Raw genomic sequence first — 16,899 nt, 5'->3', positions numbered from 1 at the left:
TTAACAATCATTGTTGAAATACTGGCCTGGAGCAGATCCAAATTGGAGGCGATTATTGCCAGAGCTTTACCATTGTAATGAAACCATGGGTAAATGGCTGTGTCTGACTCATTCGCTTGTGGGTATGGCGGGTGGGGTGGTAGAGGAGGTAAAGCAGTAAATAGTACCAAGTCACCATATGCAATAAAAGGAGGAGGAGGAGGAGATTGGGACCATCCTCTGTACAGAGCGTCGGTGCTGCCGAAGCAGTCTCCTTGGCTATTGGGCACAATCCTGGACGGTTCGCCACTCCGACGGTATACCAGCAAGCTGGCACTCATTTTGCCGACCTCGGAAGGATGACAGGCCGAGTTAACCCCACCTGGTATTAATTCAACAGCTGAGCGGGATTTGAACTCAGGACCCTCGGATCCAAATCTGGCCACCCGAACCATTAAGCCAACACCAGACATAAATTGCAATAAAAGGATGGTCCCAAACCAAGTTAGCCAATGCTGACGCAGAAGGTGCTGAATGGGACGAGACACAGACGATCTTTCAACATAGAGGCAGCCTATGAGGCTGCTCAAGCGAGCGCAAAGAGCACGACCATGTAGCACTGCCAGGGCAGAGTCATGACTGCCCTCAACAAAGCCACTGTAAGCAGCCTTGTTCACCCATGCCCCCTCCCTCACAATGGTCAGCACAATTAGAGTTGAAATTGAAGCATCAGTCAGCCAGCTTGATCCAAGCGGATAAAATAAGTAAATCTCAAGGATGAACTCCCCAATCAGTCTCCTTCCTCTGGGTCATGGTGGCATCTTGTCAAGTCTGTCTTTGGTGTGCTACAGACTCTGCCCGAGATACGACAGAATATCTAAATTTTGTGTTTGTCTCCAAATCTCGAATACACAATCCACGGCACTCAGTCCCCATCCTACCCCTTGTGCCCACTGTCAACTGGACTCACCCGAAAAGGTAGCAAAAGTTCTCTCTGGCCTTGACCCTGCTTCTGTGAAGGGCCCTGTTGGCATCAATGCCCTTGTTCTCAAATCCTGCTCTGCCATTATTGCTCCCCTTTCATCTGCTCTATTCAGTGTATCCTCCTTTGGCAGCTTCCCCTCTGCATTGAAGTCATCAAACATCACTCCCGTCCACAAGATCGGTGCAAAAATAAATTATATCTACTACAAACCAATGAACTTACCTCCAACAACAAGCAAATTTATGGAATCCATCATCGCTGCGAATGACGAGGTTTTCCTGTTTTCAAACGGCCTGTTCTCTGACAATCAGGTTGGATTTTATCCCAGTCGCTTTACTCTGGACATGCTGCTGCTCCTCTCTCAACAATGGTTGGAGGCCCTTGATCTTAATCAAGAGGTCAGGACCGTCTCATTGGACATACTATATATATCCGGCATTCGACACATTCAGGCATCCTGCTTCGCTTGCCAAGCTCTCTACCTGTGGCATTCAAAGCCACTTTCTTTCTTGGATTTCTAACTTCCTCCAATCATGCAGTCAATGTTTTGCTGCCAAATGAGCCTTCTCCTTCCCTCGCCGATTGGAGGTTGGAGTTCCCCAAAGCAATTTGTTCAGCCCAGTCTTGTTCTTCATCAATATAAAATGACCAATCCAGTGTTCTGGAGAACTCCCTCTTCCTTTTTGCAGGTGACTACATTGTGTTGTGAAATACACCCATCTCACTGCGAAGTAGATTGCAGCTGCATCACTCTCTGTTGATCAGGAATTTTTTGGATGCTGGTCTGATAAATGAATCATGTCCTTCAATCCTGGAAAATATCACTGACTCACCCTGTTGCTCCAGAAGTATCACCAAACTCACCCACCTGTCTAGTTCCATGTTCAGTTACTGGAAGAGGTTCAGTCTCTTGAACATCAAGGTGTCACCATCAGCCATGATTGACCTCTCCTGGGCCAACCACACAGCAAAGCTGGCCTCCAAAGCCAGCCAGAGAATGGGAATCTTCCATTGTATTTCTTTGGAAAATCAGACACTCACAGTCTACAACACCTTTGTCCAGAGATCAATTAATTACAACTCCCTGTGATGGGTTGGCACCACAGTATCACATCTGTCTCTCCTGGATTCTGTGGAATCTCAAGCTCTCAGCATTATTGGATTTTCCCACAATGGTGCCGAAGCACAAGATCTGTTGCTTTCACATCACAGGCAGGTCAGTGGTCTCTCTTTTTTTCACCACCTCTTCTCCAATATTGCTCGCTGCACTCTCTACCAGTCTGCTGACCTACCCTGGCAACTCCAGGATTTTTTTTTTGTATACCTTGTTGAGGCTCGTATGAGAGCTAACACACAACGCACAGCAAGGGGGGCATGACAACAGAGGGCAGGAGTGGGAGGGACAAAACAGTGGGGAACAGACACATTAGGAGATCTGTGGAAGGGAGAGGGATGGGATGGGGAACATGAGGAAGAGAAGATGGACATTACAGGGACTTTCAGGAAGGAAAGCAGGGAATTTGAAGGAGGTGGGTTTGGGGTGGATTATCGGGTGTAGAAAAGATCGAGGATTTGGATGGGGGATGATAAGAGGTGGTGGTGAACAGCTGTTTTGAAAGCCTGGAGGAAAGAATAGAGTGAGGGAGTTTATTCCAAAGGCGGGAAAAAAGAGGAATGAAAGAGTGAAGGTGAGCAGTGATTCGTGATTTTGGTAGTTTTACCAGAAGGGGGTTGTTGGCGGACCTTGAGTGCCCTGTGGAAATGTGGTGGGGACAAATCGCAGAGAGAGCAGGGGGGGCAAGGCTGGAGAGGAGACGGTAGAAGACAGAAAGACCACCGACCAGCCTGTGGTGTTTGAGTGAGAGGCCCAAAGACTCAGCTTCATTGCGGGAGATCCCAATGATCCTAAATGCCCTGGTTTCGACAGCGTGAAGCCGAGAAAGGTGAGAGGCAGGAGCACCAGCCCAGAGGAGAGAGCAGTACTCCACCAGGCTACGGACAAAAGCTTTGTAAGTGGTCAGGAGCTCAAGAGGGCCGAGGAAGGACTTTGCACGACGGAGGATTCCCAGTCGGCGACTGGCTTTGGAGGCGAGGTTGGAAATGTGACTTTTCCAGGAAAGGTCATGACAGATAGTGAGACCCAGAAGCTTGAAAGAAAAGATTTCTTCCAGAGGATTATTGAGAAAGTGGATAGGGGGGTTTGCTAAATGGTCCTTTCGAAGAGATATAGTGAGAGTGTGAGATTTGTCAGGATTGAAAGACATGTTCCACGTGTTGGACCAGTTTGTGATTTTATCCAGATCTGCAGTGAGCGAAGAAGCTGCTGCTTGCCGGTCTGAGGGATGACTGATGGTACGGCAGATGGTGGAGTCATCAGCAAAGCGATATAGAGGATTTTCCAGAGTCGGGGAGATCATTGATGAAAACCAGAAAAAGAACAGGGCCCAGAACGCTACCTTGAGGAACTCCAGCTTGGACAGGAAGAGGGGATGAAAGAACTCCATTTAGGGCCACACGTTGACTGCGACAGGAGAGGAAGTCAGCGAGCCATGAGTGGAGATTGCCTTGGATACCATGGGAAGAGAGTTTGGTGAGTAGGGCAGGGTGCCAGACCGTGTCAAAAGCACGTGATATGTCCAAGGATACGGCTCGGATTTCCTATCTGGCATTGAGGACCTCCATCCATTGATGAGAGAGCAGAAGCAGCATATCCAGGGTAGAGTGACCTTGTCTGAAACCAAATTGATGATCGGAAATCAAGCCATTGGAGAAGAGGAAGGATTTCATGTCTGAAGCGATGATGGATTCCATAACCTTGCTGATGGTTGGAAGAAGGCTGATTGGTCTGTAGTTGCAGGGATCTGTTTTTGCACCTTTTTATGCAGGGCAGTAATGTTTGCTGATTTCCAAGCAGATTGCAGATGACCTTGAGCAAATGAGAGGGTTAATAGAACAGAGAGAGGGTGAGCAAGAGCAGAAGAGCAGGCTTTGAGACACGTGGGCTGATGCCGTCTGGACCGGTTGAGGAATCTGAGTCGAGGTTTGACAGCAAGCTCTCCACCTTTTCAGGAGAAAAGGACAGAGTCCAGGGACAGTTGGGTGCGACTGGGTAAGGTAGGTAGAGAAAGTGATGGGTTTAGGACACAAGATTTAGCTGCAAACACCAAGTTTAGGCATTCAGCTTTTTCACGTGCGGTATCAGCAGTGCGGCCATTTTAGGTAAGGGATGGAATGGAGGGGGAACATACACCAGAAACAGATTTTATTAAACGCCACCAGGATTTTGAGGAGGGAGAGAGGTTTGATAGTTCAGACTTGAGATGAGAAAGATGTTGTTTTCTGACTCTCCTGAGGGTAGATACACACTTGTTCCGAGCTTTGTGAAAGGAACTGAGATTGCCCTCAGTTGGGTTTGCTTTCCATTCGGCAAAGACAAGTTGTTTCAGGACAACTGCCTCTCCACAAGCTCAATTATAATATCAATTTTCAGGATGCGCACATTGTTCTAGTATTCCCTTTCTGGTTAAACTTCCAACATCCAGGCTGATTGAGCACCTGAACTCCTTTGTTCCTTGCTTTTCCCATTTCTGGAACCACCTTCGAAGTGCTGTTCTTTCCCAGTCCCACATCCAGGGCTTCAATCAGGCAATGCAACGCCACCTCATGTTGTCCCCCATCCTGACCCATGATCTTTATTACCACCATTAATCCTTCCTAACGTTTATTCACCCTCCTGGTTGTGCCTAATTGTTGGCCTGCTCCCCCACTGTCGATTCAATCCTGCTCTTCTATGAGCCTCAGTCTTGTTCAAAAACAAGAAAAACATGCAGTGTGTGTGTGTGTGTCTATATATATATATATATATATATATATATATATATATATATATATATATATATATATATATATATATATATATATATATATATATATATATATATATATATATATATATATATATATATATATATATATATAGTATCTTCTATAATTTATATTTCAAGTGTCTGCGTGTGTTTGTCATTCTCTCCAAACCGGAACATCTTGAGGCACCAAAGTTTGGGTGTAGGTACTTGAGAATCTGGGCAAGGCTTTGTATACATACAGTATATACACAGTATACCAGCAAGGGCTGACCATGGGAGGGATATTTGGTACTATCCGGTCAGGTGACCAGTTGCTGTGGGTTGTTGCTGTCTCCTCAAGGGGCTGTTGCTTTGTCCTTAATAAAACTAGGACTTGCATCCTAGTTTTTTATATCCTGATTTTACCTTCCAAACACCAGGAGAGGAATAACTAGTTCTCATGTTTTCATGATACAGAGTGGCCATAAAGTCTGTAAACAGGCGAAACTACAATATCAATGGTTTCTTGACATTACATTACAATACATGATATGCTTATTGACATTACATGACATGTGCAATGTGTTGTCCCTCATGAGAAATACACAGTTCAATGCACTGTGCAAAATTGCAATGAACACGGTGCATTAATGCAGCGTTTCCATCAATCTCTGCACATGCATCCGAGATGCGTTGCTTCAGATGATTCGTGTCTCTGATTTTCACTGAATAAACCTGTGTCTTCAGCATACCCCAGAAGAAGTAATCAAGGGGGTTCAGATTGGGCGAGCGTGCAGCCCACGCCACAAGATTACGTCATCCAATCCAGTTTGGGAAATTATAATCATGCAAGAGAATGACATAATATTGTCTATGTTTCCAGACTTTATGGCCACCCTGTATTATGATTACGTATCCATTTTCAAATGTAGCCAAATGCATAGTATACATTAGATTTCAAGATGAGAAATAAGTCTATTGTCCTCTCTCTCCCTCTCTGTGTCTGTCTGTCTATCTCTCTCTCTCTCTCTCTCTCTCTCTCTCTCTCTCTCTCTCTCTCTCTCTCTCTCTCTCTCTCTCTCTCTCTCTCTCTCTCTCTCTCTCTCTCTCTCTCTCTCTCTCTCTCTCTGTTCCCTCTGTTCTGTATTGTAGCTCATCTACAACAACTTTTAAATCAACTTGAACTGCCACTCTTTGGTCGATTTAAATTATTCGCACATCTTCAATTGAATGCTTAGATTTCATGTTTCCTCCCCCCCCCCCCTGTAAAAGCATAACTTTCTCTTTTCTATCACAACCATCCAAACCTATCTTTATACAGGCATAATTTTCCTTCCATCTCCACCCTCTGAATTAAATTAGTTCCTTTCCATATCATTGTCTCTATTCATTTTCTAAACAAACACTGCTTCCACAGATCTCTGTTGTTTGGTGCTACCGCCCTGCTCTGCTTGTTGGCCTTCACATGGACCTTCGGCGTACTTTTCATTCTTCAGGCCTTGCCTATCCGTGCTTACCTATTTACCGCCTTCAACTCTCTTCTTGGTTCTTTCATCCTTGTGTTCCACTGCCTCCTGCAGAAAGAGGTATGTGTTCTGCATCTCTCTCACTCAAGATTGCTTCCTCCTGCACACCCAATAGACCCAAATCAAACAATGTCCTGTTTCAGGCTGAATGGCCATCATCAAAATAGCATATTTAATTGAGAATATAATGCACAAGTCCACTCAGCTTTAACAACTTAGGCACACCATAATTGCATGAGCAATTGAATATTTAAAAAAATCTTTCTTGGTAAAGGAGTAAAGCAGCAGAGCTAGAAATTGTGGTAGATAACATATTTACGAGTTACCTGCCTTCATGTAGGTTTTGTTACCTTCCTCCTACAAAGGAAAGAAATGTTGAAGCTGTTTTTCTCAGGAAAATATTTCAACAGGTGGTTCGCAGGTGCAGTTGGTGTTGGGATAGTCAGTGTAGGAACTTTAAAGAATAAATAACTCGTCTTGCTGGTGAAGGCTAGTGTCTCTCTGCATTTGGAATCAACAGAACGTTGATTGCGGTATATACTAACTGTGAAGGAAGCAAGAAGTTGAGCTACTTAGTCGAGCGCCAGGCCTGTCCAGCCGCTTCGTGAAAGACTTGGCCCAAAACCTTCCCCCCGGCAAAGCCCGCAATAATGTGGGAATAATTGTGGCCGTTCGCGAAGAAGAATAAGAAGATTATAGTGTCGCCAATGTTCACAGACAGGAGAGTAAAAGTAAATTGTTAGTTTGTGTAAGTTTCATTGCATAATTTCAGCATACTTATGTCAATTACAAGTTAGATTCCTAAATATATTGTGGAGGTGTTATCTTGAACTATGTTCACGCAGGTGATCCCTAATAACTACTTTGTGTAAATTACCATGAATATTCATCCGTGGTAATGTGTTGGCATTCACATGAAAATCTTGTATATAAAGTTGAGTTCGTGTCTGTGCGTCATAAACGCCGCCCATTTTGCAGGCCACGGCTTTCCCTCCTCTCCGCAAACATCATAAGCACCGCCTTTTAGCCAGGCCACGGCTTTCCCTCCAGCCTCCCAGAAATCACGGCCATATTTTTCGCTTCACATAGCTCAGATTGTTTAAAGGCCTCTGATGTACATTTGAAGACTGAACAACACATCTTCGATCATTAAATAAAGGTACCATTTTGAGGAAACAAACGTACAATTTGATTACAGCTCAAACGAGGTAATGCATGTTTTGTTTGCAACGATCAAGGTCGCGGTCTATTATGAAGGTCTATAACACCGCCCAATGAAGGTACATTAATTCTCTTATTATGCAGAGGAAAGAAAATCGTGGTCTTTCATTAAAAAAAAAAAACTTTTGGTTTTGGCCCGACTTTAAAAAAAACTTATAAACAAACCGATGGATATGTAATACACGTGTTATGTGAAGTAAATAAACATTGAAATCAGCTTGGTCGTGAAATATCTGCTTCCGCAATTAATTAGTCGGGAGGCCGCCCGGGATATTGCCAAGAGATATTTATCATGTCCATGTACACTTTTGTACACTCAACATCACCTCTGAATTTATGTATGTTTTAAAAACGAAACGCTTTAAAACAGAACAAGGTACTTTCTCATTACAACAAAAATCGTCATGATTAATATTTGAAGTCTTAAATTATTTTTTTTTAAACTCGTTTTGTTGGCATTTTGTATGCACTGTGTGCTATCGAGATGTCCAGGGGTGTGTTCAGTTAGCAACCAATCAGCTCGCTAGCGCTTGCCAAGCCAGCCATTCCTTATCAACGGTTTTGAATGGAATGCTTGCTTGAGTGCTACAGCCACTTGGCGAGTGCTCCACAAGAAACGTGAAACTGAACACAAGCAATTACACTTGATAACTAATGGAGGGAGGGGAAGGGGTAGGGTGGAAGGAGGCAGGTGAAGGGTTGGGGTGGGAGCCCGGAGGGACTGGGGTGTGATGACAAAAGGGGTGGTATGAGGCAGGGGAAGAGGTGGGGTTGGAGGAGGCAGGGGGAGAGGTGGGGTTGGAGGAAGCAGGGGAAGGGTTGGGGTAGGAGGAGGCACAGGAAGGGGTGGGGTGGGAGTCCAGAAGGATGAGGGTGGGCAGAGGAAGAGGTGGGGTGAGAGTCTGGATGGACTGGGGTGGGAGGAGGAAGGGGTGGGGTGGGGGTCCAGAGGGACTAGGGTTGGAGGAGGAAGGGGTAGGGTGGGAGGAGGGATCGAGTGTTGCCCGGCAATGCCAGGTACCCCTGCTAAGTTCTAATATGGTCAAGTGGCAGGTTGGGGTCATACGATGGTGCAGTTGTCGATCACGTGATTACTGTTACTACAAGAATTCCTTACAGATCAAATGCTTATGCTGTGTTCACAAAGATTTGATCTATATACTCTGAATCCATGGTCCCAGATGGATTAACTAATGTGATCTTAGTTATCCTACCATTTACACATAACTCGGTTCTCAAAATTTCAGATTTGGTCCAAAGTAATTTTCTGTATGAAAACACAGCTTTAGTCCAGATATTTTTCGTAATATTAACACTTTGCACACACTATGAAGAAGTACTCCCATTGTAATGGGAATACTTGTTCATGTATATTCTGGTCTGTTGGCATTCCAGATCAAAAACATTGAGTTTCCACTTTGACGTAGCTTTGAAACGAATGGGGATACTTGCTAAACCTTTGCATGACCCAAACAATCCCAATGTCATATGTGTTGGATGATTATCCATGTTGTCTATAAATGCCAGATCATATGAAACTTGTATGTTGTGGAAGACTCGATAGCATTTGGAAGGCTGACAGGATGGACTAGTCACTAGAGGTACAAACACTCACCTCGAAGCTCTCTTGCCTGGGTTTGAATCCCAACCCAGCTATGAACTGTCATCCCGGTGTTTCACAAGTATGGTAATTCATCAATGTGTGTGCCGTCCGAGGGCATAAATTAGTTTTGAAAAGTGGGGGGATGACATTGTCAATATTTCTCCTCCCCCCCCCACCAACCCTCACCACCGTGTTACATTACATTAAAAAAAATTTTTGCTTAAGTACTTTATAATTAATTTAACTTTTACATAATTAACACCCAAAGCCTGGTGTTGGCTTAATGGTTAAGGTGGTTGGGTTAAAGGGGGACCCAAATGCAATCATGTGTTGGTTTTTTTTTTTTTTCTTCCTGAAAACCATTTAAAATCATTAATGACTGTTTAATTTGAAGGGAAGTTTTTTTTGTTTTTTTTTTGAAAATCAGAAGTCCTGAGAAGAAACCCCAGAGTGTCGGTTTTCACCAGTGACGTCACACTTCAAACCCACGTTGATCCAAATGGTGGCTTTTCATGGAGAAACATTGCATTCGAAACTCTGATTCCGATACCCATTCCACCGGCATCAGCAACTCTGATGGTTCTCAGTTTGTTGAAACTGTTCAGTGGGATTTTGAGGAAACTTGTTGGAGACAAAATTAGTCTTTTGGATTGGAAACGTTTTCGGGGGAATTAGAGAGCCGTATCATTTCCAGCCTTGGGCGAGCGATTCAGCCGAAGATGGAGACAGGGAAGCGTTGGTGTCGATGAAAACGCCGGTCGTACGTTCACTACCGATTGGTTGATTTTGTATTTCCATTCAATTGACCCTCGGATGGATATTAGACGTGTGTCCCATCTGCCATCATTAGTTGGTGGCCTTTTAAGATCCCTTGGTGTTCTTCGTTAAGTGTGGGCGAGCTATCGCTGGCACCATGGCAACATTCCAAATTCCTGCCTGAAACAGCAGGGGGCCCCAGCCGTGCCTCAGCCTTGTGCTGCGTACAAACGAAGAAGAAGAAGAAGAAGAAGAAGAAGAAGAAGAAGAAGAAGAAGAAGAAGAAGAAGAAGAAGAAGAAGAAGAAGAAGAAGAAGAAGAAGCATTTGGAGGAGCATATTTGGATGCTGGAGAGATCCATGGATGACTAATATAATCACAAGTGCACGTTCACGGCGAGTTGCGTGATCAATGTGCTCTTCTTGGTACTCCGGCCTGTATTTCTTATTATTTATTGATCCTTTTCATGGGAATACAAAATGTGTGATGGGGTACTCTTCCTCTTCTGTCAGACATATTGACTTTTTTTGTTTTTAGTGATCTCAGGCTCAAGGGTGAGTTTGTTCATGTATCACCACTTTTGTGTATTTTTCTTTTCTTGTTTTTTTTTTTGTTTTTTTACCTCTGCCACCAAAGGTGGAAGGAGGTTATGTTTTCACCCCCTGTTTGTCTGTTTGTGTGCAGGATATCTCAAAAAGTTGTGGACGGATTCGGACGAAACTTGGTGGACATGTTGGGTGTGTGACGAGGAAGAATTTATTCGATTTTGGTGAAATCCGGATTTGGATACGAGAATTATTTAATTTTTCAAGTGATTCTTCACCGTTGAGAGATAGGGCCAAAAACGATACATTACTGTATAGCATGATATTTCAAAAATGTATTGGGCCTGGTATGTTCTCGTGGATCAGGCATTGTGTGGCAGAGGTATGCGCTCTACCGAGTGCCCTTCTTGTTCATATATATATATATATATATATATATATATATATATATATATATATATATATATATGTTGTTGTTGTTCGTCTTTCGGCTGCTCCCGTTAGGGGTCGCCACAGCGGATCATCCGTTATGATCCGCATACTGACTTGGCACAGGTTTTACGCCGGATGCCCTTCCTGACGCAACCATGGTCGCCTCTTATGACACAGGGATAAGGATTGGGTTTCACCATGATTCCGGGCTGCCCTACACCCTCTCATAGCGCGGCCCAGTGCAGGGCTCCCGTCTTCAAGCGATCCTCCAACCCAAGCCTCCGAGTAGCCGGATTACAGGCGCACGCCACTACGCCCGGATATATATATATATATATATATATATATATATATATATATATATATATATATATATATATATATATATATATATATATATATATATATATATATATATATATATATATATATATATATATATATATATATATATATATATATATATATATATATATATATATATATATATATATATATATATATATATATATATATATATATATATATATATCCGATTACAGGGACAATATTAGATAAACACATGCGGTAGATGGGATTTGAATCTGGGCTTCCTGGATCATGAGTCATCACAGGGTCCAGATGGAAACTGACAAGGTGATGCAGACATAGCACACTTACCTTTGAGCTGTCTAGCTTGGGTTCCACTAACAGCCTCACTATGCACTGCTGGGTTGGTGCTTCATAAGCAGCGAGTTCCATCAGAAACGGTGCTGTCGCTCATATGGACATTATAAAGCTTGGGCCCCATGTGCCAGCATTAGCCGGTGGACGTTGAGGAGTCATGGTATCGAGAAGCGTATCGGTGAGTGTTGGTTGGCACCATGTCTCGATTCCTGATTCATGGCCGTGCGGCTGCTTTGGCAGGGCTGAACCTGCCTTTGGGTCGAGCGGCACAAGCAGGAGGAAGCAAAATGGAAATGTCACGATTGATGAATGCTCGATGAGCTCAAATTTCCGTTTAGTTTGTTTGTCCATTATTTTAAAACATCAACAGTTGATATGAAGTATACTTGGACAGAAATACAAGTTCAATGTCAAAGAAACGGTCGACTTGCCAAATATACTTGTGTGGAGGAAGATTATACAATTTCATTAACGGTTCGTGCATCTCAAGCGGTTGAGCTGTTTACTTTGACAGCATCCTCCTCCTATCCGCCATTTACGGGGAAGGAGGAATCGTGATGACGCATCAAGTACGCCCCTCGGTCATACATGACGGTTTGAGCTGAGGCATTGCGTTGATTCACGCTGGTCCCTGACATTGCAGGTTGTGGACCATCTGGTGATGACGGAACAGGTCATTGATTCCACGAACTGGGTCACAACGTGAGCGGGATACAATTCCCATAAGAAATGTCCTTTGTTTCATGAAAACGTCGCCGGGGATACAATGACATCCAAACTGATTGCGGACCGAATGCCCCACAGAAACAATGAGTCCGTTGAATGAGTACAGCTCGTCCTGTGTTCGGCCGCCATCACTGCTGCTTGGGGGTAATCAGTATTGTTTAGTGAGGCCATGCCACCAAACATAGGTCTTATGCAATGGAGAGAAAATCATACTTCGTTGAAACAGTGACAGCGATAATGGTACAGAATGTGGGAAATGCTTTCATCAACAAAGGTGTGCTGATACTTTTGCCAGAGGACATCGTCTGTTCACACAAGTCCAGCAATTACCAACGCCACGTCAACAATATGTTGGGGGGATGAATGCTCTGCCAACACATTCCTGAGGCAACGTTTGGGGTTTTTTTATCCCCCGCTGCGTGGCGGAAGGGGGATATTGTTTATTTTATTTACTGTGACCTGATTTGATTACTTGAAGACGACACACTCCATGGGGTTTAACCTATGTTTTATTGTGTACTAGCAAATACAATCCGTCGCGACACTGCCGGGGATATTAAGGGGGGAAGGGAGGGGAGGGAGAGAGGTGGATGGGGCAGAGAGGGGGGTATAGGGGAAGGGAAAGGAGGGAGAGAGGTGGATGGGGCAGAGAGGGGGTATAGGGGAAGGGAGGGGAGGGAGAGAGGTGGATGGGGCAGAGAGGGGGTATAGGGGAAGGGAAGGGAGGGAGAGAGGTGGATGGGGCAGAGAGGGGGGTATAGGGGAAGGGAAAGGAGGGAGAGAGGTGGATGGGGCAGAGAGGGGGTATAGGGGAAGGGAGGGGAGGGAGAGAGGTGGATGGGGCAGAGAGGGGGTATAGGGGAAGGGAAGGGAGGGAGAGAGGTGGATGGGGCAGAGAGGGGGTATAGGGGAAGGGAAAGGAGGGAGAGAGGTGGATGGGGCAGAGAGGGGGGTATAGGGGAAGGGAGGGGAGGGAGAGAGGTGGATGGGGCAGAGAGGGGGTATAGGGGAAGGGAAGGGAGGGAGAGAGGTGGATGGGGCAGAGAGGGGGTATAGGGGAAGGGAAAGGAGGGAGAGAGGTGGATGGGGCAGAGAGGGGGTATAGGGGAAGGGAGGGGAGGGAGAGAGGTGGATGGGGCAGAGAGGGGGTATAGGGGAAGGGAAGACGGTGTTCTGGACATGCGTTTGAAAGGGGGACTTGAGGGAAAGCCGGGGAATGGGGGGGGGGGTAAAAAATCAGCGTGAGGGGATGGGAAGAAAGCAGCGTGAGGGGATGCGAAGAAGGCAGCGTGATTGGATGGGAAGAAAGCAGCGTGATGGGATGGGAAGAAAGCAGCGTGATGGGATGGGAAGAAGGCAGCGTGATGGGATGGGAAGAAAGCAGCATGAGGGGATGGGAAGAAGGCAGCGTGAGGGGATGGGAAGAAAGCAGCATGAGGGGATGGGAAGAAGGCAGCGTGATTGGATGGGAAGAAAGCAGCGTGAGGGGATGGGAAGAAAGCAGCGTGATGGTTTGGGAAGAAGGCAGCATGAGGGAATGGGAAGGAGGCAGCGTGAGGGGATGGGAAGAAAGCAGCGTGAGGGGAAGGGAAGGGAAGGCAGCGTGAGGGGATGGGAAGGGAATGCAGCGTGAGGGGATGGGAAGGGAAGGCAGCGTGAGGGGAGGGTATAGCAGCACGAGGGGAGGGGAAGGCAGCATAAGTGCAAGGCAAGGAAGTGTCAGGGGATGATGGGGTGATAAAAAGCGCCCAAACAGCAACACTTTTTTTTTAACCCTGTGTTGCATGTAAAACTGGGCTGGAGTATTGAAAAATTAAAACCCATGCCATCGACCTGGCAAAGGCCTGCCTGCCTGCATTCCCCAACCCATACGCATTCCTCCAAAACCCACTACGTTCGACCTTCGTGTGTGTTGTCTTCGTACCTCTTCCTTTTGAGCCACTGCCGACTATGAATAAATTGCAGAAACCATTAAAGTATTTATATTAAAATTTTGTCATGAAAGCAGATCACACAAAACAGGTAGAAGAAAACTGCATACGTAATTGTAGAAAAAAGGACCCCTGTCGACTCTACCATCATGGATTGTAAGAGCAGGTTAGAGAGCATGGCGTTGCGCCAAATCAAGTTCTTCTTTTTGCACATCCCTTTGTCTTTTCTTCATGAAATATAATCATCTGAACAGTAAAAAATATTAAGCTTAATGCTAATTTTTATTGTGGTTTAAATTTGTTTTTGTTGTTAGCAATTACACAAAGATTGGTGTTTCCATCAGTGAAGCGGCAGGTCTTACTTCTGGTGCTTTTGAAACGAACAACCAAGCAGCTGGGTGAGCGCTTGCCAAGTGGCTTCAGCACTCAGGAAAGCATTCCAACAGAATGCCTGGCTTGGCAAGCGATTACCCATTGCTGTCAGTCATATAAACCTGTGCACCCGGAAAAGCCCAAGCAATGTCTGAATTCGACAAATTAACACTTTCTTTTAGCAGTCGGAACTGATGCTAAGTTAAAATATGGAGCTTAAATTTTGCAGTTCGGCTTAGTTGAAGAGATTTTGGAGCTTATGGCATGTGCAGAAATTAAATACAGCCACGTATGCCGGCGTCTTCAGTCGTTTCTAAGCATTGCAATGTTCCTAGCAATTCATAGCTTTGACGAACAGGCATTCGATAATATGATTGAGGAAAGTGAAAAATAAAACTTTATCTTTCAGAAATCGTTGCGGCCTGTTCCAAATCAAGGCGTGGTTGAGCAGGCCAAAAAACATGGCGGCATCAGACCCCAGAGAGGTAACCAAGGAAACGCCTTCAGACCCCAGATAGAGTCAGGTGGCCTGATGATTGCCTGATGAAGGATATAATAAATAAGGCCATGAATTCTCTTCAAAAGGGGTGTTTTTCTGAACTCAAACACCCAATTTTCACTCATGCACTTCCTTGGAGGTTTCTTTGTATGCTTGAAAAGTTTTACGCTGCTAGGTTTCATGGTTTTAGAGTTATGGAGGAGACCCACTGACACACACACACACACACACACACACACACACACACACACACACACACACACACACACACACACACACACACACATCCAGTATATTTGACATGTATTAGTATAGATTACCATGCTGATGGAAGGTCACATTATTTCTCCTTTGTTTCTGTTCTTTTGGAGCATCTTACACTCTATTGGACTCCACATAACGGATTCTGGAAGTTTTGGTTGATATGCCAGTTTATTGTTCTGTACTTCTTTTGAATGTGTAAATACATTTCCTCTGTTATTATCAATTTACATCTCCAGAGGAGGTGCCTGATGCTATCAGTTGCCAATATTTGTTCAAAATTTTTGGCTTAATTCTATAAACCTCAAAGGCATTCTTTAGTTAGCTTAGTCTGCCTGTTCCTGAAAAGGGACAAGAGGTGTGTGTGTGTGTGTGTGTGCGTGCGTGCGTGCGTGCGTGCGTGCGTGCGTGCGTGCGTGCGTGCGTGCGTGCGTGCGTGTGTGTGTGTGTGTGTGTGTGTGTGTGTGTCAGTGAGTCCAAGAGTCTGCGAATCCACATACAGACAAACTTTAATATATCACCCCTGAGTGGCTCACCTTATTGCTTTTCCCCAAGGGCCCCTATACTAATAACAGTTTGATAAATTTGTCTTAAAATGGAAGACCAAATACTGCATTGGAGTCATCAGAAGGAACCCTAAGAAGTGAAAAACAAAGATGGAGTCATCAGGAGGAAACTGGATAGGATTCGGGTTTCAGCCATTACTCCACATCCCTCAAACACATCCAGGCACAACCACCTGAGCCTTATGGAAAAAAAAAATTCTGCAAGAATTTGCTTCTCCTGAGAGAAATAGATAATAAAAGAGAGAAATAGAAGGTAAAAGAGATGAAAGAGAAGGAAAAAAAGCAAGAATTCGAATGAATAAGGAGAAATGTGACAAAGTAGAAAGATCTGCAACATTTTTATGTCTAATTTAATCATAAGTTGATTTTCTACCTTGACTGTGTATTATGTCTATGTCAAGGCCCTGTCTCACCTTGACGATTTAGCCAGCGTATGCCTGACATATGAAAAATTTGGCTAAAACGCTGGCACACGTCGAATACGTTATGGGTAAGTTTGTATACGTTAAGAGCACGCTGGCATATGTCGTGGTACGCTGGCATACGTCGTAGTACGCCGAGGTGTTAGACAAATTTTCCATGCTTGAAATTTTCCGACGTATGCCAGCGTATGACTCACACGTTCCGCATAACGTTGGCCATAAGTTGTAGGCACGCTACGCGATCGTTGACACACGTCGACACACGTTACTTGTAAGTTACTCATAAGTCGAAACACGTCAAGGTAATGGTTAGCATCAGTGTTCCAGACTCCCTGTTTTTTTTTTTTCTTTCTTTGGTATGACAGTGATGTTGACACTTCGATTTCTAGTGCGGTTGTAATATAATATAATTAATAGGCTGCCACTCAACGATTTAAATCATAACCGCACTAGAAATCGAAGTGTCAACATCACCGTCATACCGAAGAAAAAAAAACAAACAAACAAAAAAAAAAAACAGGGAGTCTGGAACACTGACGCTAACCATTACCTTGACGTGTTTCG

The 16,899-nt window shown here is 44.6% G+C and overlaps 1 protein-coding gene across 6 annotated transcripts in view; it reads left to right on the top strand.

Moving 5' to 3' along the window:
- The window catches only part of LOC147031534 (adhesion G protein-coupled receptor L2-like), a 156,239-nt gene that overhangs the window by 116,935 nt on the left and 22,405 nt on the right, over nucleotides 1-16,899 (top strand). For all 6 annotated transcript variants that reach the window (XM_085864628.1, XM_085864609.1, XM_085864619.1 and 3 more), the window contains one exon: nucleotides 6,227-6,395. In XM_085864628.1, the coding sequence (XP_085720754.1) occupies nucleotides 6,227-6,395 (169 nt within the window). The remainder of the gene's footprint in view (nucleotides 1-6,226; nucleotides 6,396-16,899) is intronic.

Source organism: Eptatretus burgeri, chromosome 2 (assembly GCF_056783735.1).
Source record: "Eptatretus burgeri isolate ZD-2024b chromosome 2, Ebu_testis_v1, whole genome shotgun sequence".
In the NCBI taxonomy this organism is placed as follows: domain Eukaryota; kingdom Metazoa; phylum Chordata; class Myxini; order Myxiniformes; family Myxinidae; genus Eptatretus; species Eptatretus burgeri.
Note: the sequence above shows the minus strand (reverse complement) of the source record. Positions and strands in the feature narration are given on the sequence as shown.